General features: G+C 36.1%; 2 protein-coding genes across 3 annotated transcripts in view; one reads left to right on the top strand and one right to left on the bottom strand.

The window, feature by feature from the left end:
• Positions 1-17,644, top strand: part of LOC142335868 (KICSTOR complex protein ITFG2-like) — a 408,175-nt gene that overhangs the window by 80,053 nt on the left and 310,478 nt on the right. The gene's annotated exons all lie outside the window — the stretch shown is intronic.
• LOC142335864 (uncharacterized) overlaps positions 7,986-17,644 on the bottom strand; it is a 103,255-nt gene continuing 93,596 nt past the window's right edge. The window contains exon 20 of the mRNA XM_075384194.1: positions 7,986-8,355. Within this exon, the coding sequence (XP_075240309.1) occupies positions 8,213-8,355 (143 nt within the window). The 3' untranslated portion in view covers positions 7,986-8,212. The remainder of the gene's footprint in view (positions 8,356-17,644) is intronic.

Genomic DNA, 17,644 nt, shown 5'->3' with positions numbered 1-17,644 from the left:
AGCGTTATGTGAACACTTTACCTGTGTTCGGATTCAATAGTGGAAAATATGATTTAAATCTCATTAAGTCCTATCTCCTACCCTATCTTATTCATGAGCGCGACATTCAACCTACTGTTATTAAAAAAGCAAATCACTTTGTTTCTCTTAAGTTTGGTGATGTACAATTTCTCGATATCCTCAACTTTCTCGGTGGAGCTACATCACTTGATTCTTTCCTTAAAGCATACAAGACAAATGAGACCAAAGGATTCTTCCCCTATGAGTGGTTTGACTCTCCCGAAAAGCTCGATGCAACTTTTCTCCCTCCTTACGACCGTTTCTTTAGCAAACTGAGAAACTATAATCCACTGGAGAAGGAATTTACTGATTTCACTAAATTGCTTAACAGTGGATTTTCTCAACAAGAGTCATTAAAAAAGTTGAGGTTGAAAAATGTTCCTCCATCTGGAATTGACAATTACAATTACCTGAAAGTGGTCTGGGAGCAAGAAAAAATGGCTACATTCAGAGATTTTGTCAAGTGGTACAACAACAAGGATGTTGTTCCAACACTGGAGGCAATGCAAAAAATGATGGAGTTTTATCACAACAAGAGTATCGATATGTTAAAACTCGGATGTACACTTCCGAACTTGGCTAATATCTGTCTTCACAAGTCAACAAACAACAAGTTTTTTCCATTTGTTGAAGCTGACAAAGATTTACATGACAAAATACGTGAGGATATGACTGGTGGTCCATCTATTGTTTTTACTAGAAAAGCAGTAGTTGATCAGACCTTCATACGAAACTCTGAAAACCTTTGCAAGTCTATCGTAGGTATTGACGCTAGCCAACTCTATCCCTTTTCAATGTGTCAAGAAATGCCCACTGGACTTTACACTCGATGGGAATTTGATACAGATTCTCAAAAATTCAGGGCTCGAACAAACAGATCTCGAACATTTGAGAACATGGTTATGTCATATCTTCAATCACAACGTTCCGAATGTAAAATTGAGAGCTACTACACAACCGGAAAACGAAAGAAGATTGATTGTTTTAGCGTAGACGGATTTTGCACACATTGTAATACGGTGTTTGAAGCCATGGGTTGTTACTTTCATTTCTGTCCTTGTCAGGAAGCTAAAGCAAGTCTCTCGGAAGAGGAAACACAGAGAGGGATTAGAAAAAGAGAACATGATGAATTGAGAAGAGATTACTTAAAAAGTAAAGAATATAAGATTGTTGAAATCTGGGAGTGAAAATGGTGGGAAAGTGTTAAAGAAGAAAATGTCAGAAATCACGTGAGAAAGAACTTTCCTTTCAAATTACCTTTGAAGCAAGAGTCTTTACTAGCTAAAATAAGAGATGAGGAGATGTTTGGATACGTACAATGTGATTTGGAAGTTCCCACAGGTTTGAAGTACAAGTTTTCGAATTTCCCGCCTATTTTTAAAAATTTCAACGTTAATCGAGCTGATATTGGGGATTATATGAGAGATTACGCTGTCGAAAACAACTTACTGAAGCAACCTCAGCGAATGCTAATTTCAAGTTTCAATCTGGAAAATGGAACAATTATTACTCCCCTACTAAATTTCTACATCAGCCTCGGTCTGAAATGTACAAGAATTTATAGATTTGTACAGTACACGCCGCGCAAATGTTTCAACACCTTTGTACAGTCAGTGGTAGACGCTAGAAGAGTTGGAGATGAAAATCCTGATTCCAGCGTTGTTGCTGAGACTATGAAATTATTGGGTAATAGCTCTTACGGTTATCAGATTATGAACAGAAGCAAACATACAGAAACCAAATATTTGAACGATGAGAAGACGCACAAAGCAATCAATGGGAAAATGTTTAAGCGGTTGAACAATTTCTCAAAAGAGCATTACGAAGTTGAGCTAGCAAAATCAAAAATTGAACAACGCGAACCTATAATAGTTGGATTCTTCATACTTCAGTACGCTAAATTACGTATGTTGGAGCTCTACTATAACTTCTTTGACAGATTTTGCGACGTGGATAAATTCGAGGAGTTAGAGATGGATACAGATTCCCTCTATTTAACCTTAGCGCATGAGAATTTGTATGATTGTATTCGACCTGCTAAAAAACAAGAATGGGAAGCATTGAGAAAGCAGGACTGTGACGACTCTTTCCAAGCAGATGCTATTCAAAATTTCTTCCCTAGAACATGTTGTTCTAAGCATAAGAAGCATGATAAACGGGAACCAGGACTTTTCAAGGAAGAATTCAGATGTACGGAAATGATTTGTCTTTGTAGCAAAACTTATTGTTGCTACGATGCACAGTCTGACAAATACAAGTTCAGCAGTAAAGGTCTCAATAAAAGAACACTAGAAGAGAACGGAGATGGACCGATGGAGAAATATCGACGTGTGATGGATGAAATTATCAATCTTACTTCAACAAATAGAGGGTTCAGAACAATAAACCATTGTGTTGCTACGTATGAGCACACAAAGAAGGGACTGTCCTATTTCTACCCTAAGCGCATTGTTCAGTCTGACGGTATTCATACAGCACCACTCAACATATAACTTAAATGCTTTTACTATAGCACAATTCTTTAGTATTCTCTATTACATTTTTACTGTGTCTGTAATTTTATACAATTTTAATTCATTTTTTTTCTATCATTGAATTTTTTCCAATTAATGCGCGCGCAAAAGACATTTGTTACACAATTGATTCAAACAATTAGGGGAACAATCTTTGCAATTGACCTAAAATTTGTAAACAAAAATTCAACATGTCACATAATTACCCCTCAGATAACTAGGGTAATTGAAAACCCCCACCAATTAATTTCACAATTTAATAACATAAAATTTGTAAACAAAATTCAACCTGTCACATAATTACCCCTCACATAATTACAGCAATTAATTACCCACGCCAATTCTATTGTTCTCAAGTAAACACTTAATAACTACACAAACATTGATATTTTCCCCTCAAAATTTCAGCCTATCAGGAGCGTCTCCGAACCTGATTGGCTGAATTTCAGCCAATCAGGAGCGTCTCCGAACCTACCCCCCACATTTGCACCGACTATACTACTAGAAAATGTACATGCACAAATACATACACAAAACCTATACCCTATCTTAATACATGGCGGCACCTAATCAATACATGTCCGCGGCTATAACTAATCTCAATACATGTCGGCGGCTATTACTAATCTTAATACATGGCGGCTATACCCAATCCTAATACATGGACCCTAATCTTAATACATGCAACCTATACCTAATCTTAATACATTAAGACCGCTATACCTAATCTTAATACATGCTAATTCATTCCCTATCTTAATACGTTAGGGAGGACCCAAATCCCGAAAAATACGCTATACCCTATCTTAATACATGGGGGACCTCACCCCCCCCCCCGGGGAGTGTAGCTCACTATATTACTACTTGTGCATTTATATTCCCGAAACGAAGTTTAGTTTCTTGAACCTGTGGTTGTCTTGCTGTCTCACAAAAATTAATCGTCTTCTGAAATTCCAATGTTCATTTCTTAGCAATTTTTACGCCTGCCTTGCGTATCGAATGGAAAGATCAGCCCCCTTTGCAAACCCACTAAGACCCAAACGTCCCCCCATTGCGTATCAAGTTTCAAGTAACAAGGGATTTTTATAATTTTCCGGAAAAAATGAAAACTGTATATTACTGCAGAAATTGTAATCAAGTATTTCATGCTAATAACACGGGTAGAATGCGGCCTGGTTTTCCCATTAAATACTCCAAGCACTTTGTCTTTCAATAAGGTCATTTCATTTTATTTGGTTTTGCATTGATTTTGTTCGTTTCTACTCGCAACTGTATTTCCTTCAGTACTTCCCAATCGTGTTCTGTCCATTTTGTTCAAATAAACAACAAAATAGCCCATCTGCTATAAGCGCAAACACTTTTGTTTGTTTGCGGGAATTTAATTAGAAATCAATGTGAACTGTTTCTTTTTGTTTCTCAACAGCTCAAAACCGCAGCTAATTGAAACAACTTAACTTAATTAGGTCTGGGCATCACACCAAGATGGAATTAAACATATTCATGTTGTAAAATTCAGGGGCGGTTTTCAGTTGCTGGAAGGCAAAGACATCGTTTATTGGTGTAACAGTTTGCAACTACTATTGATTCTTTTCAAAGTTCTTAACTTAATTAGGTCTGGGCATCACACCAAGATGGAATTAAACATATTCATGTTGTAAAATTCAGGGGCGGTTTCCAGTTGCTGGAAGGCAAAGACATCGTTTATTGGTGTAACAGTTTGCAACTACTATTGATTCTTTTCAAAGTTCTTCTCCCGCGGAACGCCAAAATTTATTAGGATTCCGACAAAATCAAATTTTTTTGAACGGTTCTTACTTTTGTAACAACCTTTACAGAAAAACAAAGCAAAAGGCACTACGGACAGAACTTCAAACGTTAGTTTCTTCTGAACTGTATGAGAATCGAAAAAAAGAAAAAAAATAGGAAAACTCGAATAGATTCATTCTCAACGATAATCAGTGTAACACATGAATCACTCCGCGCAAAAGTTTAACACTTTATGCCTAAATTTTTTACTAATAATTACCAATCATACAAATCTTTTTCACTCCTTTCAGAAATTTTTGATTACTCAACAATTTGGTGGCTATTCAACACGAAAAGAACAGACGACAGCAAGCAAGGTAATTTTTCAAACCATATGAAGGCAAGCATAGGAGTTCATCCCACCTAAGAGGTTCTCAAAAAGAACAATTTTCTGATCTGGCAGTTCTACAAACAACTCGTAAATTTTGCGCTAAAAAGTTTCTTTGTACAGTATCACGAAATGTTTTTTTTTCAATTTTTCACGTTCAAATTGTTGTTTGTCTTCAGTTGTAATGGATCGTAAGAAAAGCGGCATAACTTTAACCTCGCAGGACCAAAATACCACCAAAGGAAAATTTCAAGCCTTTGTTCAGTGCAAACCAAAATCACATCAGAATTATGAAGACTCTAGACGATAGGGCCTTGGAGTCACGCATTATTGAGTGAAACAAGCAATTAGAATTTTTTACTACGCCTTGTTTTGCTGATTACTTTGCTTCTGACTCTCATGAAATTTATGCTGCTTCCCGTTTTTGCCCATTATAAGCTATCTGCATTTCTTTCACTGATAAGGTTTTTTGATACAATTTGACGCCCAATTCCGGTTTTGAAATCCCCTTGAAATTACATTCGGATAACTGGGTTGGAAGTTGAAGTATCCATATTGAACTCTCGAAAAAAATACATCGAAACAATCAAAACATTCAATGAAAGATGTTATAAAATTTTAGATATGTAGAAGCAAATAATTTCTACTTTACTTTTACATCAATTTCTAGTACCTCCTAACCTTTAACGTACAAGACATTACCTATTTCAGTGGCTATTTTAGCAAAACTTGCAACTCCACAACCAATACCAATAGTAACATTTGGCGGCTACAAACTTTTTACTATTTATCGATATCGTTTTCTCAATTTCCATGTGAAGTCATGTTTCAATTAAGCAGAGCATATCCAGAAGTGAATCCAGGCTATAACGAAGTAGTTATAGTTCTCAGGGTTTTTGGATAGAGAATGCATATTCAAACAGACAGTACAGCAATTAATTGTTTTTTTTGTAATTTCTGATTGCGGTTCCGTAACACTTTCATTCCTCATTTTATGTGGTTGGCTCCAGATCCCTTTTTCCAAATTTTTCATTAAGTTTTCCACGAGTTGGCACATTTTGAAATCAGTATGACGCTGAGCTTTACCAAAGTCATTGTCTTCATTCCTCTGTAACTGTCGAAATTTGTTGCAGTCGTTCTTATGGCCCACTTTTTTGTGGCATAGCAGTCATTTTATTCAACACATTGTTCCTCCCATACTGATCAGAACATTAAATCCTGCCAGTTGTTTATGCTCAAACTTTTCCGCTTTTCCTTCAAGATCGCCGAGAGTTTCAATATCATCGACGGGAACGCTCATAAATCCTCCGCCCCCATCTTTAGTAAAAACTCTTTACTGGGAGTTCCTCGTTGTAGATACCATATTGTAGGAATGCGCCCTTTCCTTGATTTTTCTGTCAGCCAGTATATTACCTTCCCATTCTCACGGTTTGTGATACTAGACATCATCGTTTGTCCATTTAGATGTTCTTTTGTCCTGATAGTAGATAAACTTTATGATAATTGCTGGTGGGTATTCATCCCTGCCTTTTCCAAGGGTGTGATACACTATAAAGTAGTCCTCTTATTCTACTTTTCAAAAGGTGCCAGGAAATTTAACAGAGAAGAACAACACGCTTTACCAATTAAGTTAAGTTTCTCCTGCTGCGCGATGAAAATCAGCACCCCAAATCAGGACTTAGAAAATGAATAGTTCATAAAAACTGATAGCAAAAAAATCCTTCAATATATTCTATTTGAGTTGAAAACCCAAAGCCAAGACTAGAAATTAGATGACCAACCTGACTCACCGTTTAAGAAAACTATAAGAGATCAATAATAGCGTCAGTATGGCATCACAGATGATATAATAGTCAACAGAATAGCTTCACGATGAGCAGAAATCTAACAAAAATATTGGTTTCTTTTTTCAAGATTAAACTGCCGCCAATTGAGATCAGCAGGTAACAATTATGAATGGGAGCTTTATCACGCGAAGAAGTCAAGTTCAAAAAAGTCAAATATGTCGACCAGCCAGGCATAAAAGTAAAGAAAAGAAGCTTAAAAGTGCATAAAAAAAGCAATTTATTTAATCTGAGAGCTAATAAGAAACCAAAATTGCCTCTACCATAACACTAGCGCTTTTTATGAGGCGTTCTTATGCTGCACTTGAAAAAAACCAATTCCTTGTGGAGCTAACCTTATCACTATGATTCAATTTAATTTTCTAATTTTTCAAATTAAAAACTGGGATCTTTTCCGTTTGTGCCCAAAGTACGTTATGCACGGCCAAGTTGAGAGGAGGTGTCATAGTAATTACTTATGTAAAATATGGCACGTGCGTCTGGGGGTTGCAAATAATATGCATCCACTAAGCGGGGGGGGGGGGGTACAAACGGAAAAGATCCAAACACTGAACTATTCCACCGAGGTAAAGATATTGTGGTCAAAGGAGTGTGGGCGGATCCGAACTCAGTCTGATTTGACAGAAGTTTGAACAGCAGGGGGCAAATAGTCGCACAATTTTACAGTAACGATACGAAAATAAATTTTGAATCAAAGGCAACGGCTATACTCTAAATTTGAGATACGGCACAAGCTGTAATTGCGTAATATCTATGAATAGCAATGTATAACTACAGAGAAGAAACACTAATTTTCATTTTTAGAGTAATCAACAGTATCCAAAGGCGAATAAATATAACTACATCAAAGAGAGGAGGCATTGACAAATGAAGAAATCGAAGCACTCTAAGAAAATATATTAATTGTGTTTATTTGGGCTCTATTCTGTCCCCCCCCCCCCAAGCTTAAAGAGCATAAATTTTTTGACCCCCAGCCACACGTGCTTACATAGTAACGTGTTATATAACATTTAATTAGTAATTGTTGGTCATAAAAAACAGGGTGGGGGGGGGGCGAAACAGAATAGATTCTTTGTTTGTAATCAATAGTTTTGCTAATTTGTGCTACGCATTGAAAGCAATTTTATAATTAAAAATGTATAATCACCAATATTGTTATGGAGGTTCTCTTTCCGCAAGAACAAAACTTCCCTTTTCACAAGTTTGTATCAAAGAATCAAAGCTTATTTTTGCAAACAATGATGTATATCCTAGTACCAGGTGAGACAAACTCTAAATGGGTTTCATATATTTTTGGATCTTTTCCATTTGTGCCCCCCCCCCCCCAACCTCAGCTTAGCGGGTGGATAATAATTGCACCCACCGACGAACGTGCCATATTTGTACACAAAGATTGATTATGTAATGACACGTTCTCTATAACTGGGGGTCGCATAACGAACTGGGGGCACAAACCAAAAAGATCAATATTTTTACAAACTATCGGATTTTATCCCTGGGAATGAAAACGATTCCATTATTCATTTCGTGAGAAAACATTAGTGGCTCTGAGCAGCGCTCGCGAATATTACCCAAGAGACGATAATGATCCGATTTGATACAATTCATCACTTAATCCTGACCAATCTGGTCTGATGTGATTTGTGGTAATCGGATGGTGTCTAAATGAGGAGATTTCCGAAGTGTGCTGCAAAGTGTGTGGATAGGATAGTGGGTGGTATGTCTTGAGAGAGGAGTTTGCTGTCGTAGTAGGAGTGATCTCTCACTTTGCGATACGAATCTCTATAAGTGTCGTAGAAGGCCTCTAAAACAAATATACAAAGTCAGGTCTTCAAATCCTACGACAAACTTACAAATTTCTGTAAAGTGTCTATGCAAGGAACTTTTCAGCCAACGGCTCGCGTGTTTTGGGTTACGTGACTCAGATGAAGTAACTAAACTGAAACGAATAACATCGGGCGAATTGCTCTCAAACGGTTGGCTTCTCCGGGCGTTACATTTTTATACCGTTTCTGATAACGAAAAGGATCGGAGGAAAAATCGTACATTAACCTTGGTTAAATCGGGTTGTAGCTAGCTTAGATCAGTGACGCTAGCGTCACTTGGAAAGCAGGTGTTCCCCATTACTTTTCACAATGCCTTTAGTTTTGTGGAATTGCGCCTCCTCAGTAGTTTTGCTGAACGGTATTAAAAACATACCCAACAGATTGCCATTGATTCCCATAACCAAGGTTGGGAATTGAAAGAAGAGAAAAACTAATGAAAAAAAAATGAGTTTTGTACACAAACAATTTTTAAGTGCGAAATATTTTGATGTCAATTTGGAGCTGAACATACTCCTGTTTCATAGTGAGACGACACAGGGGCTAGTATCAAAACCAAACATAAACCGACAAATGTCGGAAGAATTGCTCTTGAACGACAGGCGAGGCAAAATAATTCAGCCTAGATGAATTTTTCTTTATGGGTGCAAAACGCCTCTCCCCCGCCGGGATTCGAACCACTGACCTCCCGAACAACAGCCTGCAGCACTAACCATTGCGCTACAATTCATTTACCTCTGCTATTCTGCAACCGCATTTATATTAGCTTTACTTCGTAGCAATAGAGATCACTCAAAAATGAAGAACGAAAGCGAGAAAAAGTCACTTGAGAAGTCAAAGAATGTTCTAGAAGAAAAGCGCAAAACTGTCGAGCGAAAAATTTGCATGAAAAACATAGCCGGTAGAATACCGGAAATGACTCGAATCGTCGTGCATTATAATATCTAATCTAACCTTACCGAAATCAGAACATCAAAATAGACGAGAAAAAAAACAAAAGTAGCCCAACAAACCACGTTAAAGTGTTTTAAAAATGCCGTCAATTTTTTAGGTGCGGGGGGAGCTAGGTGGGGTGGGTGGGTAGATAGGTTGGGGAGGTGGGTAGTGCTGGTGTAGTTGGGGGGTGGTAGGGGGTAGTTAGGTGAAGGGAGGGGGTAGTTTGGGGGTAGGGGTAGGTGGGGGTAATGTTGGGGCGGGGGGGTAGATAGATGGTGGCGGGGGTTGTGCGGTGTAGTTTAGATAATTAGGGGTCCCTTATATAGGAACAAAAAAAATCTCAAAAAGACCTCTCTCTTCACCTTGAAAATTACCAGCAGTTCCTAATAACTAAACATTACAAACGAAGCTACTTTTAAAGTCCAATGTTCGAAAACAGAAATCAACAATCAAAAAACGAAGGTAAATGGTCGAATAGAAAGGAGTCAAAATTCAAGTCATGAACAAACTTGCTTTCTGCTAAAAAAAACCTGTAGAATCTCAATACTCCTCTTCGAGTCGTAAAAAGACACACACGTTTACAATAATTGCTATGAACTTCGTTCAAGAGCAATTAATAAGCATTAGAGATGGTAACTAAGAAAAAGTTTCGAGTAAAGGGAATCTTAAATTGGGCTTTATGGGTTTATCCCGTTTCTATTTCTGATACCGTTTTTCTGATACTGACTCTGATTTTGAATAGCATTGCTGACCAACTGCTGTCTACAAACACTTTTAGTAGAATGAGAGAAGAGTGAAACTAGACTAGAGAAGTTTAGTACGACGAAAGGATATAGGACAAGTCCTGACGTACAATTTAAAGAATTTTCATTGACTGAACAAAAAACTAGACCTAGAACGGACAATGAGTGAATTGGAAAAACAATGGCGAAAAAAACTAAACAACAGAAAATCAAAGTCAAAATGCCGCAGGTGAAAAAAAACTACCAGCGAGAAAAGTAAATCTGGTTAGGCCTAGAATGAACTATGAATGGATTGAGAAAACCATATAGGAAAAAAAAAACGCCTATCCAAAAATTCGAAAAAACAGTAAAATCGAAGTGAAATTGCCGCATGTGAACAAAAACCACTACCGAGAAAGCGAACTTTTTTTTCAAACGCTATTTTCTCACTACTTTAAAATTAGAGAGCAAAAAATTCAAGCCGCAAAACCATTCGCTTTTTCACTCCACCTCCTGTTTCGGCGTGACCAAAATCAATACTCCAATTTGACGTCAAAAATCATGAAAATTTATACAATGAAAAGCGCTCCTATTTTTTAAAATTCAAAGAGATTGAATTGTATTGGGGTGCTGTCTTAAAGATCTGTTCAATCTCTTTGAATTTTAAAAAATAGGAGCGCTATAATAGCCGGCTGAGAATCTGAGGCCGCTGTTAAAAACTTGAGGCGGCTATTATTATCTCCAATGATGTATTTAAAATTTACAAAATAGGGCAGTGTAAATTAACGTCAATGTTAAACAAGAAGAACCTCAGTTATAATTGCTCACAACACTGAAGAAACGAAGCCATTTATGTACTTATATTTCACTCGACGTAAAGCGAAATTGATTCCAGCCTAAGTTTGTGTACCTTCTGTTCCGTCCAGCCAGCTGAACTCACTTCCTTCACGAGAAAGTTTCAAAACAGCCCCTTGTAAATTTTTCGTTCACGTTCGCAAGCTCACATATATGAAAAAAAACCATTATCTAGTATTGTAACTTTCTCGATAATACTTCCAAGCATAAAATGTCCTTTGCTATTGAAAAATTTACTGTGCTTCTAAGTTTATGGAATAATGCTTGAGGAAAAATGCTGTGCTTTCTATTTGTAATCAATTTTTGTACTCACGAGACCTGCACAACTTAATGATCACCAAAGTGAAAACAACAATCAAGCGAAAATTAGATAACATAGCCGGAAGACTCCGGAACCGACTCGAACTTAGGCCGGAATCAATTAGGCCCAAAATAAACGTTACTTAGTAAACGCAATAAATAATTTTTTGACTTTAACTTGTCGTTTTTATGAGTCAATTTTTTAGAGATAAAAACAAAAACTAAAACGATAAGCACAGTCTGATCCCTTTTCCCGGAAAATTCTCCAAAAGTTGCGACTCCAAATCACTTGTTCTCAACAGATATTCTATTACAATTTCTGTACCTGATAACGTGATGCATGAAAAAAGAACAAATGAATCCATAAAATAACAACATAAAATTAAAAGCAATCAAATGAAAAGGTCACCAAAATAGCTACACAAACTGTCTACAAACAAAAACTCAGAATATAAAAAAAATGAAGAAGAATACAAAAACTGAGAAAAAAGCGGTCTAAAAGGGCAAAATGCTTAACAAAAGCTCAAAATTGCATCTAAATTGATATATTGCCTCGGATTGTCGAAAACAATTTTAAACATATATATCGGAGTCAATATAGTAAATAAAAACCAATTTGACTGAATAGAAGTAAAACTGTTGAACTGCTTTGAAAAAGCCGCTCGTGATCAAAAATATTTGCTCGCTTAGAGCAAATTTTTTCACACATGTTTTTCTCCATTCTCTTTCAAAAAACGTTATGAACAAAATCACTTTCTATTGTCTTCGCACTTTTCAACTACAATCAACTACAAGCTAAAATCAAAAATTAGCACATGCAGCATTGACATTTACAACCTGTTTCAGAACAACTCGACCGAACTCCACACTACTACTAATATACCTATTATTATTATGATACAAATGTAACTAGGGTACCAGTTAAAAACCGCAATAAGCGCCTGTATCCCGCCAAAATTACCTGCAAATTGCAGCTCTGTGTGACAGCGACAACAACAACAACAACAACATCGCCATAAATCCACTTTTGAGTCGTAATAAAAAAGACCAACAGGACCAAATAATTGCCAGACTTCATTAGAGGGTAATAAGAAACATTGCTTAAATTCAGAATTTTTTATATGTAAGCGCCCCACCGAACATGGTACCGTTTACTTCCCCCCTTAATTTAGTTGGCGAGAGTAGACGGCATGACCAAAAACAACAGAAATAACCATTCGATCATTCTTAATAATTACATCAGACACGTTGAAAACTGGTGTCTACAACGATACCAACTGTTACACCAAATCACTTTAGAATAAATGGCAAACCCTCAAATTATCAGCTACAAATAGAACAAAACAAATTTTGAAGTTGTTTTTGCATTAGAAATCTATATTTTCCTTAAAAAAAAACCAATCAGTGTCTCGACAACGAAGCTCAATTTAGAGCCGACTGTATAAGCAAAATCAGAGAACTTCAGGAAAAGATATACCGACCAACCGTAAAAGGACAGTTTAAGGGCGACTAAAATATTTGAATTTTAACTACAAACGTTGCATTCTACAGTACTATTTATAACCACTAAGGCCTTCAACTTACATTCCCCTGATCCATTCCCCACCCGTACTTAACAATTCTCCGAGCACCTGTTGTGCCAGGAGGCACGTGCTAAAAGAAGATTTGTGAAGCAGCACCACCAACACTACACATTAAAAATTAACTGAAGGCGGAACACCGCACACCTGTGTTTCCATAGTGACTAACATGCGTATAATAGAACTGGGGTAAGGAACGCCGAAACAAACTCGGAGCCCAAACAGAAGAGATCAGATGTCATTGTTTGCGCCTCACCTTTCTCTACTCGTCATTTTAATCTTGTCCAGGTCTCATCTCAGTGTAGGTTCTCAATGTCTACCAACTCCCGAGAATCGGCTTTAATTCCCAATAGACTTTCGTGGTAGAAAAGTATCCCGATATGACACAGCTCGCCACAAATTAACTTGAGCAAAACTATATCGTTATACACTATAAAAATTTGAAAAAATAACTGATACCTTAATGACAGATAACGATGATTCCAGAACGAAATGTAAGAAATGTAATGATAGCTTTGTCCCTGCATTACCAAAATTACGGATAAAACTTTCCAAAAAAAGGAAATGCCAATAAATTTAAAGCTTCCTAACTATTTGATCAGACTTTTGGTTAAATTAACATAGCCAGTTGACTGGCAAAAAGCTGGGAAAACTAGCGGGTCGTATAATAAGGATAATAAAAAAATAATAGATTGCGATGATTTATTAGCAACAGTCTCAGCTGTATAGCAGTCCTCTATTTACTTTGAAAACGTTTAGAGTAGCATTAAGTCTAGTTTTTTTCTTGGGTCAATGAAAGTGCTTTGAATTATAGTTCAGGACTGGTTCTGTTTTCTTTTCTAGTTTCACAGTGACACTATTTTTCTTATTACATTATGTACCACTATAGATCACAAGCATTACTTGCCCAATGTCAGAAAATCTTAAATACTCGATTTTGTCACATATTTTTACGACCCATGATTTAAGATCAGAGCTCTAAGAGTGTGCGCAAACCAGTCGAAACTTGCCGCTTTCCCCGGATAGAGTATCTAAGTACTGAAATGAAACAAATCCTAATTGCTGATTAACTTCACAAAGGTCCCTCTCGACACTAATTTTATATTGAGAAGACAATAAGCGGACAATCACCCATAGGACTGTTCACAAGAAAAATGAAATCTTTGAATTCGGTATCAAGTAGTTGCAAATAAAATTCGGGCAATAAAGTTTTAGGATAATTATATGCTCAAAACGGATTTGTTTCCACAAAATGCCAATTTTATTGATATTTTCCTTTTCAAATATTGTCCACAATGAAAATTTACAACGCAACTAAGCTAAAAACTAGCTGCTAATAAAAGTAACAAATGCTATCACGCACAGTAGTTGCGTAGCGGCATGAAAAACTTCAATTCCTCAATTTATCGCATGAAATAAGGTAAAACGGAAAATAACTGTCACACGGCTCAACAAAAAAGGTTACGACAAGTCAAGTACAAAATTACAATTCGAAAATCAAAGCATTTTCATTACCTGAACAAAAAATAGACCTCAACATTACTAGGGATGGCTTTAGAAATCTATGCAAAAAAAGTAAAAAAAAAATAATACGGTGAAGGCAGAGACCAAATTACAGCAACGAACAAAACACCATTATGGGTGCAAAATTTAAATCAGCCTGATGCGTAGAGAAAAACAGCAGGAAAATTCAAAGTAAAATCATTCGTTAAACAAAAATAGACATCACAAAAATAACGAAGGAATCGATCTGGAGAAAAAAAAATCGAAAAAGCTAACCACAGAAGTTAATTAACGACAATCATTCAGCAAAAAGTCAAGGAAAAATAAAAATAGCTAATAATCCCCATAGCGGTTTGTTTAACACTTCGTCCACCGAGAAGTTGAGTAAATGAAAACATAGCCGGTAGATTGCCGGAAAATAGCCGCCATAGACGCCTGTGGCCTTCCATGAATTGAAACAGCTAAAGAAACAAGATAGGCAGATTGACCAAAAGTCCTTTACTAGACCACTAAATTTTTTGGGTTAGATACGTACTGTCATTTTTATAATACACATACGGTCTATAAGGAAAAAGCCCTAAAAGAGCTTTTTCAAGATTGATGTTCGTAATCAAAAACTCAAGACTAATACTCAAGAATAAGGGCATATAAATTTGGCACTACTTAGATGCACACTATTCATCAATAAAAATCAGAATATAGCTGGCAAATTGTCAGAAAATAGTCGCAAAAGCTTTATAAATCTGTAGTCTCAAAAAGAAGGTAAGAAAGAGACCAAAAAGAAACTCATTCTTTTCATTAAGGGCTGAGATGTTATAATTTGATTATGAATCTGTATAACTTATTGCTCTTGAATAACCTTCAATTAGAGTGACAAGCACTCACTTGACCTTATCTCTTTGAATTAAAGTAAATAAAAGTCAATTTTAGAGTGAGGAAGTAATTTTTAAGAGTGGGGTAAGTCACGTGTGACCAAAAATTTAATCACACGAAATAACTAGCTCTACTTATAGTGAAAAATGACGTCACGCACGCAATTCAGTTGAAATTGCATGAACGAATGAACAAAAAGCATATTTGAAGTGTTTGTGACGTCATATGGTCGTAACAAAAATCTTGACAAAATAAATAAAAAACCGGGGAGGCCAATAATAGCCCCAGCCATCGCTTCGCGGCTATTAATAAAAAAATAGAAAATTAATGTCAAAATGCCGCATGTGGACAAATAACCACTAGCGAGAAATGGAAATTTGGTTGAAACAAAAAACTAGGACTAGAATGACCTATGAATGGATTGGGAAAACCACGTAGAAAATCCTATCCAAAAAATCGAAAAACAGTAAAAATCTAAGTGAAAGTGCCGCATTTGAACAAAAAACCAGTAGCGAGAAAGCAAATTTCTGTTCAAACAACGTTTTCTCACTCTACTTTAACAAATTTTACGCCGCAAACCACTCACTTTTTCGCTCCACTTCCTGTTTTGGCCTGACCCAAATCACCACTCCAATTTGACTTCAAAAATCATGAAAATGTGTGGAACAGATCTTAAAAAAAGACCGCGCCCCAATACAATTCAAATTCTTTGATTTGTACAAAAGAATTAGGAGCGCAATAATAGCCACCTAGAACTGCTGACGCGGCTATTAAGAAAAAGAAATTGAAGAATGGTGGCAAGCTTTTCAATAATATTTTAAAAAATTACAATATACTTGCACGTTTTATTTATTTTAGACTGGCACCAATACCTAACAGAAATTGAACTAGATTAACGCAAATTCCACTAAATGACTCAATTTGAGGATATGTGACAAAATTTGTCGCCATATCCCACATTTCGTTTCGTGGAAAACTAGAGTTTACGAATGTGGAATATGGTGATAAATTTGGTCACCTTATCCCACAATTATGCATGTAAGCATGCTTTCAATAAAATAAATTTATAAATTTGGCGTTGATTTTGCTAAATCCGCGGTAATTTATTATCAAAGCTGTTCTAATTGTCGCGCAAATACGATAATTGATTTCGAATACTGAAAACATAACCGACTAAACAATCGGAAGAATTGCTCTCGAACGACTAGTGGGAGCTCTAATCAATTGCAGCCGCCTGCTTCAGTCGGGGAAGGGAGGGAGGGGGAGCCTAAATGGGACAAAGAAGTTCAATAGTGGGCTACAAATAACCACAGAGGTTAACATATACCACTATTAAGATTTAAAGTAAAAAATGACACCAATTACGGCGCACTTTTCATTTGACTTTTAGTATTAAAATGCCGCCAATTGAATTTAGCTGCCTGAAATTGTGATTGAGAGAATTTTTGATCACGCAAAACGCAAAAAGTCAAGGGCGTAAAAGTCACTCGAAAAGTCAAAATTGTCAAGCGAAAATTTTGTTGCATAAAAAAAGACACGTTTACAATAATTGCTATGAACTTTGTTCAAGAGCAATTAATGATTGTTTTTATATTAGCTGTGGGAAAACTCAAGCAATGATCAAATTACGAAAATTTTTTTATCATAATTTAAAAAGAAATAGTCTGTTCGACCCACCGCTTTCCGATAATTAATAATCAAGGCACTGTTTGTAAAGGCATTTAGTATAAAAATGCCGCCAATTGAATTCAGCGGCTTGAAATTGTGATTGAGAGAGAATTTTTGATCACGCAAAACGCAAAAAGTCAAGGGCGTAAAAGTCACTCGAAAAGTCAAAATTGTCAAGCGAAAATTTTGTTGCATAAAAAAAGACACACGTTTACAATAATTGCTATGAACTTTGTTCAAGAGCAATTAAAAATTGTTTTTATATTAGCTGTGGGAAAACTCAGGCCATGATCAAATTACGAAAATTTTTTATCATAATTTAAAAAGAAATAGTCTGTTCGACCCTCTGCTTTCCGATAATTAATAATCAAGGCATTGGTGTAAAGGAAGTACAGTTAACTACGGCCTTATCATACATAGATTTCTCAGAAAATAATAATTACCGCTCATCTTTCATAAAGAGGGATTTCTCAAAAATTAATAAATACATGTCACTTTTCATACAGAGGGATTTTTCAGAAAAAATTAATAACAGCACTTTGCACGAGGAGGGTTTAAGAAATTAATAAACAATTACTCAAACTTCACCAAGTAAGTCACGATATACTTCAGCCTACATTGATTACTTTTTCAGCCTTCCAAGTTGGCCTTTTTGAATTTGCTCTGAAAAATTTGAAAACTTATAACAGTTTAATTAGAATATTATAAAAAGAATTTCATTATATTCATAACTTATCCGGAAACAATAACTTAAATTATAGAAACTTTTTGTTAAAACTATTTGCATGTTGTCCTCTTATAAATAAGACAACAATCCCAAGCAAATAATTTAA

This window comes from Convolutriloba macropyga, chromosome 3 (genome assembly GCF_964194025.1).
Source record: "Convolutriloba macropyga chromosome 3, txConMacr16.3, whole genome shotgun sequence".
In the NCBI taxonomy this organism is placed as follows: Eukaryota; Metazoa; Xenacoelomorpha; order Acoela; family Convolutidae; genus Convolutriloba; species Convolutriloba macropyga.
Note: the sequence above shows the minus strand (reverse complement) of the source record. Positions and strands in the feature narration are given on the sequence as shown.